At 40.8% G+C, this 17,932-nt stretch overlaps 1 protein-coding gene across 5 annotated transcripts in view; it reads left to right on the top strand.

The window, feature by feature from the left end:
* The first annotated feature begins 294 nt into the window (after positions 1-294).
* Positions 295-17,932, top strand: part of SIL1 (SIL1 nucleotide exchange factor) — a 40,872-nt gene continuing 23,234 nt past the window's right edge. For 2 of the 5 annotated variants that reach the window (XM_083349145.1, XM_083349141.1), the window contains exons 1-7: positions 295-378; positions 4,252-4,365; positions 4,923-5,070; positions 8,650-8,770; positions 11,454-11,562; positions 12,866-13,057; positions 14,152-14,273. In XM_083349145.1, coding sequence (XP_083205271.1) covers positions 4,258-4,365; positions 4,923-5,070; positions 8,650-8,770; positions 11,454-11,562; positions 12,866-13,057; positions 14,152-14,273 — 800 coding nt within the window. In that variant the 5' untranslated portion in view covers positions 295-378; positions 4,252-4,257. Of the gene's footprint in view, positions 379-438; positions 491-2,604; positions 3,211-4,251; positions 4,366-4,922; positions 5,071-8,649; positions 8,771-11,453; positions 11,563-12,865; positions 13,058-14,151; positions 14,274-17,932 lie in introns of those variants that run through there. The other 3 variants (XM_083349143.1, XM_083349144.1, XM_083349142.1) reach the window with 3 other exon arrangements.

The following is a 17,932-nucleotide window of genomic DNA, read 5'->3' as shown; positions in this document are numbered from 1 at the left end:
AAATGGCTAAAGATACGTACATACAAATGTACTGTGCCTGAAAGCGAAGAGAGAGGAGAGGAATTGAAAGAAAAAAGTAATGAGCGCTTTTTCCTGACCTTTGGAATCAGTCCGAGGCAGAATCTGATCAGGGCGGAGAGGCACTTAACGGACCAGGAACTGTAATAACTTGCGAGCTGATGAGCGCCTCTAAAATTCTTGTCTCTATGCCACCTCCTGCAAGGGCAGCCACGTTGGGAGCGCGGCTTCCTTTGAATGAGCGGAGCTCTTGCCCGAGAAGTGTGACGCGAGGGAGTGACGCAGGCTTTCCTGATTGGTGAAGAGTGCGTTCGGGGAGGCTCGGGATCCGGCTCCTGCTGGAAGAGGGTTCGCAAAGAGGTAGGGGCTGGAGGGCGGGCGAGAGAGGGTTGCGTGGTCGTGGTGCGCATTCCCAGGGATCCTTCCGAGGCAAGCGGGCATCCCCTCCAAGCACGAAGCGGCGCTATCAGCAGTTAAGCTGCCGGGGATCTTTCCCCTCTCGTCCTACGTGCTGCCCATATGCTTTGGACTTGACTCTCGATTGCTTTCTGTGCGGCTGATGGGAATTGTGTTGGAAACCGTTGGGTGCAACTGGTGTCGCATTTGCTCTACTCCAGAGGTCTTCAAACTCGGCCCTTTGATGACTCATGGACTTCAACTCCCAGAATTCTTCAGCCAGGCACACTGGCTCAGGAATTCTGGGAGTTGAAGTCCACAAGTCATAAAAAGGCCAAGTTTGAAGACCTCAGCTCTACTCTCTAGAAGTGGACGCAGTGGGTTAGGACGCTGAGCTTGTTGACCAGAAGGTCGGCAGTTTGGCGGGTTGAATCCCGAGTGCCACATAACAGAGTGAGCGCCTGTTACTCGTCCCAGCTTCTGCCAACCTAGCAGTTCGAAAGCACGTAAAAATGCAAGTAGAAAAATAGGGACCACTACGGTGGGAAGGTAACAGCGTTCCGTGCACCTTTGGCGTCTAGTCATGCTGGCCACATGGCCACAGAGACGTCCTCGGACAAGCGCTGGCTCTTCGGCTTTGAAACGGGAGATGAGCACTGGCCCCTAGAGTCGGAAACGACTAGCACGCATGAGCGGGGGAACCTTATTAACCTTTACCTATAGAAGTGAAGGGAAATAGTCGCCGTTCTCTTCTGCTTTAGTTGGGCCATGTGGGTTGGATGCTTGAGTTCTACTGCATAAATCAATGTTAACTTCAGAAAAAGGAATATGAAGCCACGGTAGAACTGGCTTATTTTGCTTGTCAACATGTCCCTGAAGATTATGGGCGGATTGGCTCTTTCTGGCCCAGCTTTAGAAAGCCGGTGTTGACAACACAAAGTGTGTGGTAGGAACTGTGGTGGTTCCGTGTCACTTGCCTCCCGTCCCATCTCCAATTGCTGCCCTGATAGAACAGCCTCTCGGATAGATAAACACTGGATAGGAGCAGTGGTGGGATTCAGCCAGTTCGCATCAGTTTGGCAGAACCGGTAGCTAATTTTTTGTTGCCCAGGCCCAGAATGGACTTTTGAAAGCGGCATCCACACAGAGAACTGGTTGTTCACATATTTGAATCCCACCACTGAATAGGAGTCAAGTCTACACAGTATTGGCTCTTGAATTAGATTAATCAACTTTTAATTATAATATGTACCCTTAAAGATAATCTTTCTATTAATACCAGCATGTGAAGTTGTTCTTGAGAAATATTTATTTACTGAACCTATATGCCTCCCATTTCAGCCAGGTGACTCTGAGCGGCTTACTATTAATAAAAAATGCCAATATAAAACATTAAAACAAGAAGCACTTTATTATAAAGAAATATGTTATAAATAAATGATATTGCTTTGAAAATTGGGGTGGGGTGGGGATGCTTGGACTGGTCCCTACAGTTTTCTTGGTGAGCTTTTTTTTGGAAGTGGCTTGCTATTGCCTCCTTCCTATAAGGGTTGAGAGAGAGTGACTGGCCCAAGGTCACACAGGTAGCTTTCTATCTAAGAGGGAGCTAATACTCATGGTTTCCATGGGTTCTGATTTGCACGATACACCTCTTGCTAACTTGAGCAGAGTTTACTTCATTTACTCATTTTTCTGGATTTATATGAGAATTGTAAACTAACTGCACAGCCCATGAGATTTATAGCTGAGTATTTAATCCAGATTTTTTTCTCATTTTAATATGCCCCCTAGGTATTCTTGCCATAGTAGAATAGGTGATAGTGTTATGAAATGGAATCTACTTGGGACAATATTCAGATGTTTAGCAGTATATAATTATAGTCATCAATTAATGCTTTAGATGAACAGCAAGTCCTTCCTCATCCTTAGCTAAGTAAATACTGCCATACTTTGGGAACATACAATCAAGCAGCTTAAGATAATAAAAATCAACAAAATAATACAAAACTACCTCCACTGCAAAACCAGCTCAATCAAATATCAGAATCCAGATGATGTTTGCCAAGGAACAATCCCCAAAGTTCAAGAGGCAGAACAAATGACCATAAATTACCTCAAAATCACAGTGATAGTATCCCAGGCTGATAACTCAAAGCAATGTAAAGGAAGGAGAGGGACCCCGTTGTGTGAACGTTTCTAGTTCTCACTGTTCCTTTGGTCCCAGAAGTTGTGCTCAGCAGTCATTTCTGTTCAGTAGTTTTGTGTGATGAATGGTGTGATTCAAGGACTTTAAAAGGCCTTTTTGTGATGATAGAGATGGAGTAAAATTGTTCTCTCCCCTTGCCACAAATGGGGTACCAAGTGTGCTTCCCCACTGACTTCATTCTTAGGAGGCAAGTAGGGTTGGTTTTCAAGAAGGTAGCACATAGCAGCAGGAACTCCTATCAAGGAAGGGCATAACAGACTGTTCCCATTTCAGTTTTCACTGAAGGAACTGCCGTAGTGGGAGGTAAAGAAAAAGGTGGGGAAAGAATAAAAGAAAAAGAGACATAAAGAAAAAGATTAGGAGAATAAAGGAGGTGGACACAAAGAAAGATGGAGGGAGTGGTGCTAAAAACAATACTTTTGTTTTGGGTTTGTGAGTAACAGAGCTTTATTGTATTTCACCTTACAGGGTTCCTTGTGACTACCAAACTACTGTCTCCATATATGCAGAAAAGAATGCTAATAGCAGCCTACTGGCAGAGCATGCTTATTTAATTGACAAAACTAGGGTGGAAGAACCACCTTTACTAAGTGGGTAGAACTTGTGCCCCCCCCCCCAGATGTCTCTTACTTAAAATTCTGAGCAGTTGCTGCCCTTATAGTTAGTGGGAAGGGATACTGTTTTTACTTGGACAGTCATGGATTTCCCACCCAGACTTTCATTCAAAAAGAAAACAAAACTAAGGAAAGAAGCAGTATTAGCAGAAACTGTGCACATTTATCATTATTTTAAATATATATAAGGACCACTTATTTGAATCACTGTGAACTCTCATATTAATTATATGGTAGGGAATCAAAGTACTGGTATACAGACTGCACACTGATAGTATAAGCTTAAACTATAGATATTCTGCATGATGAATTTGCACTTGACTAAAGAATATTCTCTGTGATAAGATTATAAATTTATGAAATTTACCTGTGCATCAATATCTTTGGAACAGAGCTTTGGGATATATATTTTGCATCAAGTAATATTTACTGTCAACAAAAGTGCGTATAGTCAAGGCTATGGTCTTCCCAGTTGCAATGTAGGGCAGTGAAAGTTGGACCATAAGAAAGGCTGAGCGCCAAAGAATTGAGGCCTTTGAGCTATGGTGCTGGAGAAGACTCCTGCGAGTCCCTTGGACTGCAAGGCGATCAAACCGGTCATTCCTAGAGGAGATCAACCCTGACTGCTCTTTAGAAGGCCAGATCCTGAAGCTAAAACTCAAATACTTTGGCCACCTAATGAGAAGGAAGGACTCACTGCAGAAGAGCCTAATGCTGGGAAAGATTGAGGGCAATAGAAGAAGGGGACGACAGAGAATGAGGTGGCTGGATGGAGTCACTGAAGCAGTAGGCGTGAGCTTAAATGGACTCCAGAAGATGGTAGAGGACAGGAAGGCCTGGAGGAACATTGTCCATGGGGTTGCGATGGGTTGGACACGACTTCGCAGCTAACAACAACAACAATATTTACTGCTTAGTGTCATGTTTGTTTTCTATGGAATATGGTAAATTGTAAAATGTGATGAGAATAACTGATGGAAATGGGCAGGGATCTATTAATCAACTGTCTAATTTCAGGTTGCAATGCCTCACGTCGTCTGCTTTTGGTCCTCTATTGTGACAAAGCTGAATTTGGTGGTCTTGCTGCTTTTTATAACAAGTTTCTCTTCATGCTTGAATGACAGAGTTGCAGTAAGTATTTTTAATAAACAAGTATTGAATAAGTTTCACTAAAGAAAGTTAAGCCATTGGCCAGAATGAATATGGGCGAGCAGGAGATAATCTTTCTCCTTTTAGCACAGTGGGAGCGGCTGTGTTTTCAGTGTGGATAGTTATCCACCATATTTAATTGGTTTTTTAAAAGACCTTTTAATGCATGTGTAAAACATAGAGTATTTTTGGTAATAAAAGATAATATATATACTAGAAAGCTGACAGCCTAAATTCAAGACCCAAGTGCGCACAATGGGGTGAGCTCCTGTTACTTGCCCCAGCACTTGCCCACTTAGAAGTTCAAAAGCATGCAAATGCATCCAGATAAATAAGTACCAATTTGGTGGGAAATTGACAGTGTTCCATGTGCCTCAGTGTATAGTCATGCTGGCCACATGACCACGGAAATTTCTGGCAACCCTGCTCCCTTGGCTAAGAAATGGAGATAAGCACTGTTCCCCCCCACAAGTTGGACATGACTGGACATTTTTACCTTTGTACACAGGTCTAAAGTATCCCTATCTTTTTGTATATAGGAATTTGCTTTGACAAAACAAGAAGAGAGCGATTTAAAAAAACAAAACAAGGAAGAACTGGAGGTGATCGAGGAGGAAGAAGAGGACTTTGATTCTGAAGACTTGGAAGTGTTTTATCCAACAAATCAGTGGCAGACTGTCCGGCCAGGTAATGGAAAAATGGTTTATTTTTAGAGCTGTGTAAATAATTCAGAAGGGAGGCTTGCAAAGTGACCACAACTCCCATCTTTCCTCTGCTGCTCAAAGTGTTGTTAGGGAAGAATTAGGCTGAATTAGGCCAAGACTTAATCCAGCATTTCTTACAGTGGCCAGTTCAGTTATTCATTTATTTTAATCCCATTTATATCCCGCCCTACTCCGAAGACTCAGGGCGGCTTACAATTTAAAGCACAAATCAATGTGCTTAGCAATAGCCTTCATTCTATGTATATGCCTGCTTATTAGGGCTTTCGCCCCCCCCCCCAGCGGCATTATTACAAAGTCAGCTTATTGCCCCCAACAGTCTGGGTCCTCAGTGCCTGCTAGTGTTTACAAATAGGAGATGGAATATTGCCCTGTACCTGGTATTGGGAGGCATGCTACCCCCAGCCTAAAGATAATGCTGTGTCTGTAGTAGACCTTGATAGACCCGTCTACCATGAATTTAACCATTGCCCTTTTAAAGGATCCAGGTTAGTAGTCATTACCAAATTTTTTATTTAATTCTTCAGGTTAATTATGTGCTTTGCTTCAGTGGCAGTGCCAGAAGAACTGTCCTCTCTGGTTGCATGTATACAAATGCAATCAGTGATCCTTTCAGAGGACACTGAATACTGGGTGGTTAGAATATTGTTGTTAGTTGCGAAGTCGTGTCTGACCCATCGCAACCCCATGGACAACGTTCCTCCCTTCCTGACCTCTACCATCTTCTGGAGTCCATTTAGGCTCACGCCTACTGCTTCAGTGACTCCATCCAGCCATCTCATTCTCTGTCGTCCCCTTCTTCTCTTGCCCTCAATCTTTCCCAGCAGTAGGCTTTTCTCCAGTGAGTCCTTCCTTCTCATTAGATGGCCAAAGTATTTGAGTTTCAACTTCAGGATCTGGCCTTCTAAAGAGCAGTCAGGGTTGATCTCTAGGACTGACCGGTTTGTCGCCTTGCAGTCCAAGGGACTCGCAGGAGTCTTCTCCAGCACCATAGCTCAAAGGCCTCAATTCTTTGGCACTCAGCCTTTCTTATGGTCCAAGTTTCACAGCCATACATTGCAACTGGGAAGACCATAGCCTTGACTATACACACTTTTTTTTTTAATTCTTTTTAATTTTTGTATAGTGTTTCTTATGTATGCCCTGTGAACCGCCCTGAGTCCCACCAAGGAGAAGGGCGGTATATAAATCAAATAAACTATAACTATAACTATAACTTTTGTTGACAGGGTGATGTCTCTGCTTTTTAGTGTGCTGTCTAGATTTGCCATGGCTTTCCTCCCCATGAGCAAGCGTCTTAATTTCAAATAAGATGGTCTGGTACACCCATCTCTTTAAGGACTTGCCACAGTTTGTTATGATCCACACACTCAAATGCTTTAGCACAGTCAATGAAGCAGAAGTAGATTTTTTCTGGAACTCCCTAGCTTTCTCCATGATCCAGCGTATGTTGGCAATTTGATCTCTAGTTCCTCTGCCTCTTCAAAATCCTTCCTGTACTTCTGGTAGTTCTCGATCCACATACTGCTGGAGTCTAGCTTGTAGGATTTTAAGCATAACTTTACAAGCATGTGAAATGAGTGCAATGGTGCGATAGTTTGAACATTCTTTGGCACTGCCTTTCTTTGGAATTGGAATGTAAACTGATCTTTTCCAATCCTGTGGCCACTGTTGAGTTTTCCAAATTTGCTGGCAAATTGAGTGTAGCACTTTTACTGCATCGTCTTTTAAGATTTTGAATAGCTCAGCTGGAATACTGTCTCCACTAGCTTTCCTAAGGCCCATTTCACTTCACATTCTAGGATGCCTGGCTCAAGGTCAGTGACCACCTCATTGTGGTTATCAGGGATGTTAAGCTCGTTCTTGTATAGTTCTTCTGTGTAATTTTGCCACCTCTCTTCTGTGTAATTTTGTCACCTCTTCTTAATCTCTTCTGCCTCTGTTAGGTCCCTGCCATTTTGGTCCTTTATCATGCCCATTTTTGCATGAAACGTTCTCTTCATCTCTCCAATTTTCTTGAAGAGATCTCTAGTCCACCCTATTCTATTGTTTTCTTCTATTTCTTTGCTTTGTTCATTTAAGAAGGCATTCTTATCTCTTCTAGCTATTCTCTGGAATTCTGTATTCAATTGGGTGTGTCTTTCTTCTTCTCCCTTGCTTTTCGCTTCCCTCCTGTCCTCAGCTATTTGCAAAGCTTCCTCAGCCATTTTGCTTTCTTGCATTTCTTTTTCTTTGGGATGGTTTTAGTTGCTACCTCTTGTACAATGTTGCGAACCTCGGTCCATAGTTCTTGAGGCACTCTGTCTATCGGATCTAATTCCTTAAATCTATTTGTCACCTCTACTGTATATTCATCAGGGATATGATTTAATTCATACCTGGGTGGCCTAGCGCTTTTCCCTACTTTCTTCAGTTTAAGCCTAAATTTTGCAACGAAAAGCTCATGGTCTGAGCCACAGTCAGCTCCTGGTCTTGTTTTTACTGACTGTATAGAGCTTCTCCATCTTTGGCTGCAGAGCACATAGTCAGTCTGATTTCTGTGTTGACCGTCTAGTGATGTCCATGTGTAGAGCCGTCTCTTGGGTTGTTGGAAAAGAGTGTGTGCTATGATCATCGTATTATCTTGACAAAATTCTATCAGCCTGTGCCCTGCTTCATTTTGTACTCCAAGGCCAAACTTGCCTGTTATTCCGGTTATCTTTTGGCTTCCTACTTTAGCATTCCAATCCCCCATTATGATAAGGACATCATTTTTTGGTGTTAGTTATATAAGGTGCTGTAGGGCTTCATAGAACCAGTCAATTTCATCCTCTTCAGCACCGGTGGTTGGGGCATAGACTTGGACTACTGTGATATTGAATGGTTTGCCTTGTATTCGAACTGAGATCATTCTGTCATTTTGGGGATTGTATTCCAGTAGTGCTTTTCCTACTCTTTTATTGACTATGAAGGCTACTCCATTTCTTCTGAGTGATTCTTGCCCGCAGTAGTATCGCTGATTCCTAAGATGTCGATGTTCAGTCTTGTCATCTCTTGTTTGACCATGTCTAGCTTGCCTTGATTCATGGATCTTACATCCCAGGTTTCTATGGAGAAAAAATCTTTACAGCATCGGACTTTCCTTTCACCACCAGATACATCCACAGCTAAGCGTCCTTTCTGCTTTGGCCCAGTCGCTTCATTCTTTCTGGCGCTATTAGTACTAGCCCTCTGCTCTTCCCCAGTAGCATATTGGAAACCTTCCGACCGGAGGGGCTCATCTTCCAGCGTCATATCGTTTTGCCTTTTGGTACTGTCCATAGGGTTTTCATGGCAAAGATACTGGAGTGGGTTGCCATTTCCTTCTCCAATGGATCACGTTTTGTCAGAACTCTGCTATGACCTGTCCGTCTTGGGTGGCCCTGCACGGCATAGCTCATAGCTTCATTGAATTATGCAAGCCCCTTTGCCACGACAAGGCAGTAATCCATGAAGGGGCTTTGGAATATAGTTTTGAATATTTATGGAACAGAAAGAGACAAAATGGAAATCTTCTTATTTTTAGGTCAAGCTATTCCTGCAGGATTACATGTACAATTAAATCTTCAGACTGGAGAAAAATTAGCCAAGCTTCCAGATGACAGCAAAGAAAGAAGTGACGCAAAAGACTCTCCAAAAAGTAAAAGGTATACAGATTTAAAAAGGCCTCTTTTTCTTTTTAAAACTTGACGTGGGTCAGCCTCTATTAGTTTTCATTGTTTCTTTGAGAGGGAATGCTATCAGAAAAACACTTCTTTCCAGAGCAAGTCTTTCATAGAAGTCGTGACTGGAGTGGAGCGTTTACTGGCTGGATGCCCTTCCTGAAGCCTATGCAGAGTTCACAGCAGGGGTTTTCTCTTTGTGGCCTGATAGAGAAACATCTGTCACTGCCTAGGATTGAACTCTCAACTTCTGAGTGAGAGGCAAGAATCTTCACCTCTAGCCACCATGCAGTTCAGCCTTATACAAGAGAATAAACACAAATCAAACAGTAACAAGAGAGTGGCCCAACATTTCAGCCTCCCAAGACATTCCATTACTGACCTCAAGGTAGCAGTAGAGATACAGAGGAACTTTATCAGCATTATGCAAGGAGAGACAACTAAAGTACAATGCATTAAAAAAATTGCATTCCGTTAGAGAAAATTTGAATAGGGACAGTGGCTTTTTAGATCATTATATCTGCCAATTAATGTGGCTTTCAGTTATGCTATTGTGTAAACCCATTAGCTTGTTTTTCTCCACCCACTTTTTCTTGCTTCCACTTTCTGTATTTAAAGTCCTCTAATAGTGAACATGCTGTATTCATTTTATGTCATGAGCTGCTACTCATGAAAGCTTATTCCCTAATAAAGTTGGTTAGCCTTAAAAGTGTTTACAGACTCCCTTCTACAATGTATTATAACAGTACAAATAATGGCTGGGGTATAGCATTTCAGAATTAGAATCAATATTGTTCTTAACTTTGGGGGTTCAAAAATTAAGCAGGGGGTACCTAATATATCAGGGCAATAACTATTTCTATGCCATTTTGATTGATTACCCAAACTGGTAGAGGAAATTTAAATGAATAAGAAATAGGAAATTATCTAGCTAAAGATTCTATCAACATATCAGTACTGACTATGCTTAATTACTAGTTCCTTTGGAATAAAGATTACATTTTGATGAAAAAGTAACATTTATGTTTAATTAGCATATTTACCTGTAAGGACCAAGAGATTAAGAATTTGATGCAATATGAAAAATACATTATTTGAGCTATAAAAAACTAGAAAGATTATCTTGCAAGGGATCAGTTTTTACAAAATACAGGTAGTCCTTGGCTTACGAGCACAATTGAGCCCAAAATTTCTGTTGTTAAGTGAGACATTTGTTATGTGAGTTTTACCTCATTTTACAACCTTTCTTGTCACAATTGTTAAGTGAATCACTGCAGTTGATAACTTAGTAACCCGGTTTTTATGAGACTCACTGCAGTTAAATTAGTAGCATGGTTTTTAAGTGAATTTGGCTTCCCCATTAACTTTGCTTGTCAGAAGGTTGCAAAAAAGGATCATGTGACCCCGGGACACTGCAGCCATCATAAATCTGAGGCAGTTTATTTATTTATTTTATTTATTTTAATTCCATTTATATCCCGCCCTTCTCCGAAGACTCAGGGCGGCTTACAAGCTTAGCAGTAGCCTTCATTCTAGGTATATGCCTGCTTGTTAGGGCTTTCACACACACACACCCCAAGCGGCATTATTACAAAGTCAGCTTAATTGGCCCCAACAATCTGGGTCCTCATTTTACCTACCTCGGAAGGATGGAAGGCTGAGTCAACCTTGAGCCTGGTGGGACTTGAACCTGCACTAATTGCAGGCAGCTGGTGTTACTTAAGGAGGCATTAGCCCACTGCTCCACCAAGGCTCTTATAATAACATAGAAGCCAGACTTCCACGAGGTTAGTTGCCAAACGTCTGAATTTTGATCCCGTGACCGTGGGGATGCTGCAATGGTGGTGTGAAAAATGGTCATAAATCACTTTTTCCCATGCACGGTCACTAAGCTTCCCGATACTCCCATGTAACACCTCTTCTCCGTGAGCTGCATTGGCTTCCGGTTGCCCTCCGGGTGAGTTTCAAGGTGCTGGTAATGACCTATAAAGCCCTAAATGGCATGGGTCCGAGGTATCTGAGGGAACACCTGCTGCCGGCATCATCTTCCCATCGTCCTGTGCGCCCCCACAGGGAGGGCCTTCTCAGGGTACCGCCGGTTAATGAATGCCGGCGGGTTATTCCCAGGGGAAGGGTGTTCTCTGTGGGTGCGCCTGCCCTATGGAACCAACTACCCACGGAACTTAGGACTTCCCCCGACCTTCGCTCATTTCGCCGGGACCTGAAAACTTGGCTCTTCAATCTGTTTGGTCCAGACTCTGTGGGGTTGTTAATTTAACTGGGTTTTAGATTTACTCTTGGGGCTTGAATTTAATTTGTTTTAATTGTTTTTATTTATTTTTTTTTGTATTCATGGTTTTAACTGCCCTGTAAACCGCCCTGAGTCCTATGGGAATAGGGCGGTATACAAATCCAATAAAATAAATAAATAAATAAATAAATAAATAAATAAACCATTGCAACCATTGTAAGTTGAAGATGACCTGTATATGGAAAGGTTTATGATGGCATGCAGCACACACACTGCTAGAGAGAAGTTCCCTGAAGATTGTGTGTGTGTGTGTGGGGGGGTGCTTAGTTGAATAAATAGGGTCAGGCTGGCTTTTCTGAAGGGGATATATCCATTCCATTGTTGACACATTGTTTATGGTTTATGTTTTTATGCCAGGCTAGGCCAAATAGATATTGACCCAAGTTCATTCACAACGCAAGAGCTCAAAAGGGCCTTGGCTAAAATGAAAGAAACCACAAAGGCAGACGATACATCAGAAGAAAAGGTATGATATAAATCCGGGAAAATAACAGTGGGAACTTAGCACTCGTATCCTTAAATTCACTGGGGAAAAGGTTAATAGTGGAAGTGAAATCAATGACACAAATGTGAACCAAGAAGATGGATGCGGTCTGGTGTCCGGCTGAGTCCCGATAATCTCTCCTTCCTTATCATGTCTGTTTTCTTCCCTTTTCTAAGGAAAGGGAAAGAGCAAGAGAAACAACCCTCCACTTTCAGTGCAAAGGTGCACGTTCTTTTTTCAGACTGAGTTTTTGAATGCCATCCAAGGAACACAGATTAAACAAGATGGTAGCAGCACCCAAATCTTATAAACAAGCAAACCCAATTCTCTGTAATTTAGTTGGTAATGTAATTTTAATTGAACATGGTGTGAAAATAAAATATGGTCAGCATGCACACAGTTCATTATGTATCATTGTGTTCACATCACAAATTTCAGTTGGGAGATGACTTTTAGAGGGAGTTTGGATAATGTGCCTCTGCTTTAATGAACCAATCTGTCTTTGGCTTCTAAATGCCTTTGTTCTTTTATTTTCTTATGCTTTTGGGAGGATCCATGCATAATAGCAGGTAAAGAAGCTAATTTAATATTCATCAATATGTGTATCCATCCTTTTTTTCCTTACAGGATTCAGATGGAAATGATTTTGATTTTTTTTAATTAAAAACTTGGGCAGTTTCCAGACAATTAAGGCAAATGTTCCAGTTTTTTTTATAAAGGCATTTGAGCATCAGCTCGTTGGGTACCTAGCAAAAAGCACCTGAGAGTGTAGCAGATGAGCAGATGAAAGACCACGTTGTGGCTTAACTTGTGTTCTAACATTGCTGAGTCTTTTCCATGTGTTTTTCACTTTGTTCAGTCTCCTCCTCATTCTGGTAGGCAGTTGCTTCAAACTAGGGACCTGATTCTTTGCTTTTGAAAGCATTGGTTCAGTTGTATGCCTACATCAGTTGACCCTGAGCAGGTGATTGCTAGAAAGCAAAACAACAGAAATAACGCATTAAAAATAGAAATGATTAAAATCCAGAGGGTTGTTTTCTTTCTCTTTCCCCATCCCCTATCCTATTCTAGAAAGCAGCAGCCCTAGAATGAGAACAGGATTCTTACAAAAACAGTAGATTGTAATTATTAAGGGATATTTATTTACTCCTGTTTCTGCCCACAGAGTAATAGAGGTTGTTTATGTGCAACTAAGAAGCACCATTTGTTTGGAGAAACAATAATGAATGTCTGCATGTTTATTTTAGGCTTACGAGTCTTTTGGTTTGCTGCCTCCATTTTCTAGGCTCATCGGGAAGATGTCCGACGTAGATTCCGTCCCATCGAAAAGCTAAAGGAAGAATTCAGGGAGCTGAATCTGCAGCTGGAAACTGACTTTGAAATTATGCTTAAACTCATCAAAAAATTCAACCATTCAGATTCAACACTTGAGGAGAAAATTACAGCACTTTCCGATCTTGAGTACTATGTCCATCAGGTAAAAAAAAATAAAATAAATTAAAAACACTAGCAGTTGTTGGGGGCCTTCCAGGAATTGACATTTACATGACTACATGTCTTGTAGAATAGCAATAGCAATAACACTTTGACTTATATACCGCTTATATACTGTATATATATATAGCCCTCTCTAAGCAGTTTACAGAGTCAGCATATTGTCCCCCAACCATCTGGGTCCTCATTTTACTGACCTCAGAAGGATGGAAGGCTGAGTCAACCTTGAGCCAATTAGGATCAAATTCCTGGCTATGGGCAGAATTAGCCTGCAATACTGCATTGTAACCACTGTGCCACCATCACATCTGTAGAAACGGGTGTTAATGAATTCTCCCTTCCTGAATAAAGAACCTGAACTCATTTGTTCAAATTTTGAATCATACATCATTTGAATTAAGAGTATTACAGCATTGTTCTTTTACAAAGGTTTTTCTCGATTCATCAAGGCTAACGTTAATTCTTTCTCTTAATCACATCTCAAGTCAACTTAGTCATTTTATGTTCAGTGTTCTAAATTCTCATTCCTCATCATTTGTACTGGCCGATGAGTTTCTAATATGCTTATTACTACCTCCCAAGTGTTTTTTTTAACTCTCTAACCTTATTAATTAAGTCATACTTAGAATACTGTTTAACTCACTAGATTCCCAGGGATATATTATAAAGAAATCGGAACTTTACCTTTCTTTCTTCTAGTAAGTACATTGTTTGTACAGGGAGTTTTCAGGCTAATCACAGCAACTGAATTTTCAATTACTCCCTCCAGAGCTGATTATAACTAAATAAATGTAGGGTTGTACCCAGAGATCCCATGAATGGGATTCTGCTGAAGGAATATTTTCTCCATAAGAAATACTGGCAGGTTGTGGGACCTTTCACAACATTGTGAACGATTGCAAAGAGCCTGGGTCCAAAGTTGCAGCAGCGTTATTTGATTTGAGGCAAGAGATTTTTGTATTTGATTTTAAAGCCTCTTAATCATTTAGCATTTAGACCGTGTGGGTTGATTTATCTCTGTAGATGTATGTTTTTAATACAGTACTTCCTTGAAGGTAGAACCCATATCTTTTACAGGTGGATAATGCAAAAGATTTGCTTTCCCTTGGTGGTCTGCAACTTTTGATTAATGGGCTGAACAGCAGTGAACCGTTGATGAAGGAATATGCCTCTTTTGTATTGGGAGCTGCACTGTCCAGGTGAGCACCCCTACGTATATGTGTTGCTTTAAAAATCTGGGGGGGAAAGGAGTAACCCGAAGAAGGTGCCATTACAGGTAGTCCTCGACTTACAACAGTTTGTTTAGCGACCATTTGAAGTTACAATGGCACTGAAAAAGAGACCTGTGACCATTTTTTTTGCACTTAAAAACCATTGCAGTATCCTTGTGGTCATGTGATCAACATTCAGACTGACTCATATTTATGACAGTTGCAGTTCTATCTGATCCCCTTTTGCAGCCTTCTGACAAGCAAAGTCAACGGGGAAGCCAGTTTCACTTAACAGCCATGTTACTAACTTAACAACTGCAGTGATTCAGTTAACAACTGTGGCGAGAAAGGTCGTAAAATGGGGCGAAATGGACTTAACAGATGTTTTACTTAGCAACAGACATTTTGGGCTCAATTGTCGTAAGTTGCGGACCACCTGTAGCACCAATACAGTTCCACAATTGGAGGAGTGGGAATGCTGTATGTTCATCTATTTGGGGCTCCTATTGTCACAACTGATCAATCCCAAAGTGAGAAGAGTAAAAAATACTCTGCAGTTGCTAAGCAGCTGTACACGGCTGTTTTTAACCTCTTTTGGAATTTGGAAAACAATTACCCGCTGAAATGTAGCTTTCACATAGCAGATTGCTGCCCCGTTCACACAGCCATGTGAGGTTATCAGAGTTCTGCTTCATACAACAAAGAAACAAGAGGTGGAACATAACAAACTTGGGGAATTAGCTGATAATTAGATTTTAAAGTATCCTTACTGGAAGGATTCTAGTGTCAGAAACAAAGCATATAAAGAGGAATATATGCTCTCTGAGATTATAACAAAACCAATCAAAATTCAGAATCCCCTGAAGGCCCAAGACTCATCTTAGAATTCATTATTTAAGTAAAGGTGATTTGCAATCTTGCAATCCCTCCCCTCCCACCTGGGGTTTTCATCATTGGGTCCTGTGTATGTGTATGCTTATCAATCATAGTCAGATAAATGCTTAAGAAGCTTGCATTAATCTGACTGTTTATCATGGGTATTTTTCAGATCTCTTCTCAAAGTAAAATCTTGAACTATTGCTTTCATCTGTCAACTTTAGAATGCCATTAAGATTTTAAGGTGCCATTAGATGTGAATACTGAAGCTTGTCCGTGAATATCACTACTTTTGGAAATTGCTTAATCCAGCTTCATCTTGTTGTGGCATGGTTAAATGTTACTGTCTACAGGTATTGGGCATGTCATGTGAATTCAAAACCACCTTTATATGCTTCATGGTTTGCTACTTTGTCTATGCTTCTTATAAAGTTATATTTCAGAAGGCCAGCTTGTATTATGTTGCAGATTAACAAAATCAAGTTTTTTAAAAGTCTGTTGGAACACTTCCAATCCATTATGTTGTCAAGATATATTTCAAAGTATTCATTTCAGAATTCATGCTATGTTTTGACCTGGGACTTGATTAGTACATTGTGTTGGCAAACACCATCTTAACCTGCTGGCATTTTAAGTGCCTTAAACAAAACAAAATCAATACAGAATATAGAGCTGGCAGTGCACAGTAACTTGCACTGAAAACTTGATTTAATTGGCTATATAGAAATTGCCTAAATGCATGTGAGTTATAAGATATAAACTGCAGAATCCCAAAACAGAAGAATTGAATGCCATGTATGGCAGTGTTTAAAAAAGCTGGAATCACACCAAGCAACAGATTTAATAACGTGTGAACCGATATCTATTGTCTTATGTCAGATAATAGCTATTATCTTTTGTTCATTCAGCTATCTTTCGAATATTATTACGTTGGCATAGGTTAAAATGTAACAAAATCTGAAATGTACCTATTCAGAGGCAAATATATTAAAAACTTCTATAACTCAGCATATGTCTGTAAAGGATATGCAAAAGCTGTATGCTTATTGTTAGAAGCAAAAAGGGCTCTGCGTGCATTTACAAAATAAGAATATAGCTGTGCTGAAGTCTTCTGTTTCTTTGAGAACAAAAGGCTAAAATTAATTTCAGGTGATTGTAGTCCATCAAGATGATGAAAATGTTCTGTTCTTCTACAAAAAGACATCCCCATCACTGTCTTCTGCCTTATTTTGTTAGACATGTGTTTCCTACGTCCTCAAATCTATAGATAGTGAAAGTCAGGAATGACACTCCCTAGGGCTGTCATTGGGAACTTCCTTAATCACTGCAAACATGCATTCTGTTTCTAATTCAGGTTCATGCTGTTAAAAAAGGTCTTACAGGGATCCACCCCCACAGAAACAGTAATTATATGCAGCGCTTGGCCAATTCACACGACTGGTCCTATGGCTATGCTGGGTGTTATGGCCTTGGAAATTCATTCAGTGGAAGATATGGGAGTGATTTCCATTGGCCCAAGTTGCCTACACTATTTCTCCATACCATCAGCAAAAGAAATCTTTCCAAGCTTTGTTCTCTCAGATGTCTAAACCATGGTTATAATCCATGGATTACATAATCCACTTCCATAGCTAAATGATGGAAATCAACATGTCTGGCACATCTGTACAAGATAAGGCTATCAGCGGCTGTCAGAAATGACAATATAATTGTTGGGGAATGTGAGTGAAAACTGCTCCCCTTGTGGCTTCTTTTCATTCCTCTCTTACAAAAACTTTGATTAACAATTATGGTGGCCATATGTGCTTTATTATAAAGGAGTGCCCTTTAAAGGTGTCCTTTAGATTTATTTTTCAGAAACTTACTTTTGTCCTTTAGTTTGCTCATTTAACTTTTACTGTACAAATGGTACCACTTAATGCACAGTATTTCACTTTCATGTGAAAAACAGGGAAATTGAATTGTCTTTCTAAAATAAATGTACATATAGTGTTTGCTTTTTAGACATTTTTATTAAAATTTGCATTTTTGTTCAGGTTTTTCTTGATTTTGCTCTTAAATTTTCCTTTGTAAAGCAAAGCTGTGAACTTAAACAATTTTATCCTTAGGAACTCCTTTCAGCTTTGTCCTTGATTTTTTTCCCAAGAAAGTATGGGCATGGTACCGATAATTAATTATCTGAAAAAGGGGATTCCCAGAGAAACGTAATCTTCATGTATATAAATTCATACTTGGAGGCAATATTTACTTTTCTGTGCATATTTACCAACTTTCCATGGCACACTTTAATTTGGCATAGAGCAGGGCCTGACAAGAGCCAGCAAAAAACTAATGGGGGCTGCCAGCCGCCTCGCCAATATTCATTAAAAGCTGCTACTTCGGTAGCAGCTGAGAGAACCGATCTGGCATCCAACAACCTTCTCTTCCAACCAACACTGGAGTGTGATCACCATGACAACCGTTGCTGGGGGTGGGCCCTTCTAAGAGAAGAGAGTCATGCCTGGCAGGGAACAATAGGAGGTGCCTTGCAAACAAGTTGCATGAGCGGGGAGGGGAGACTGAGGGAGAGAGAGAGAGAAGGTAGCCATGCTGAACTAAGCTGGTTGCTCCAGTAGGTCAAGGGCTTGGTCAAAAGCAGTAATTGCCATCTCTCTCTTAAAACAGGTCATAGCTTGAATGGTACCAGCGATATTTTCTTTGTATATCACTCTTGTAAAAGAAGAGTTCGTCTTTGGGGTGGTGGGGGAACCAGAGGCTTTTGAAGGCAGCAA

Source organism: Vipera ursinii (genome assembly GCF_947247035.1).
Source record: "Vipera ursinii genome assembly, chromosome: 1".
Taxonomy (NCBI): domain Eukaryota; kingdom Metazoa; phylum Chordata; class Lepidosauria; order Squamata; family Viperidae; genus Vipera; species Vipera ursinii.
This window is presented reverse-complemented; position numbering and strand designations above follow the sequence as displayed.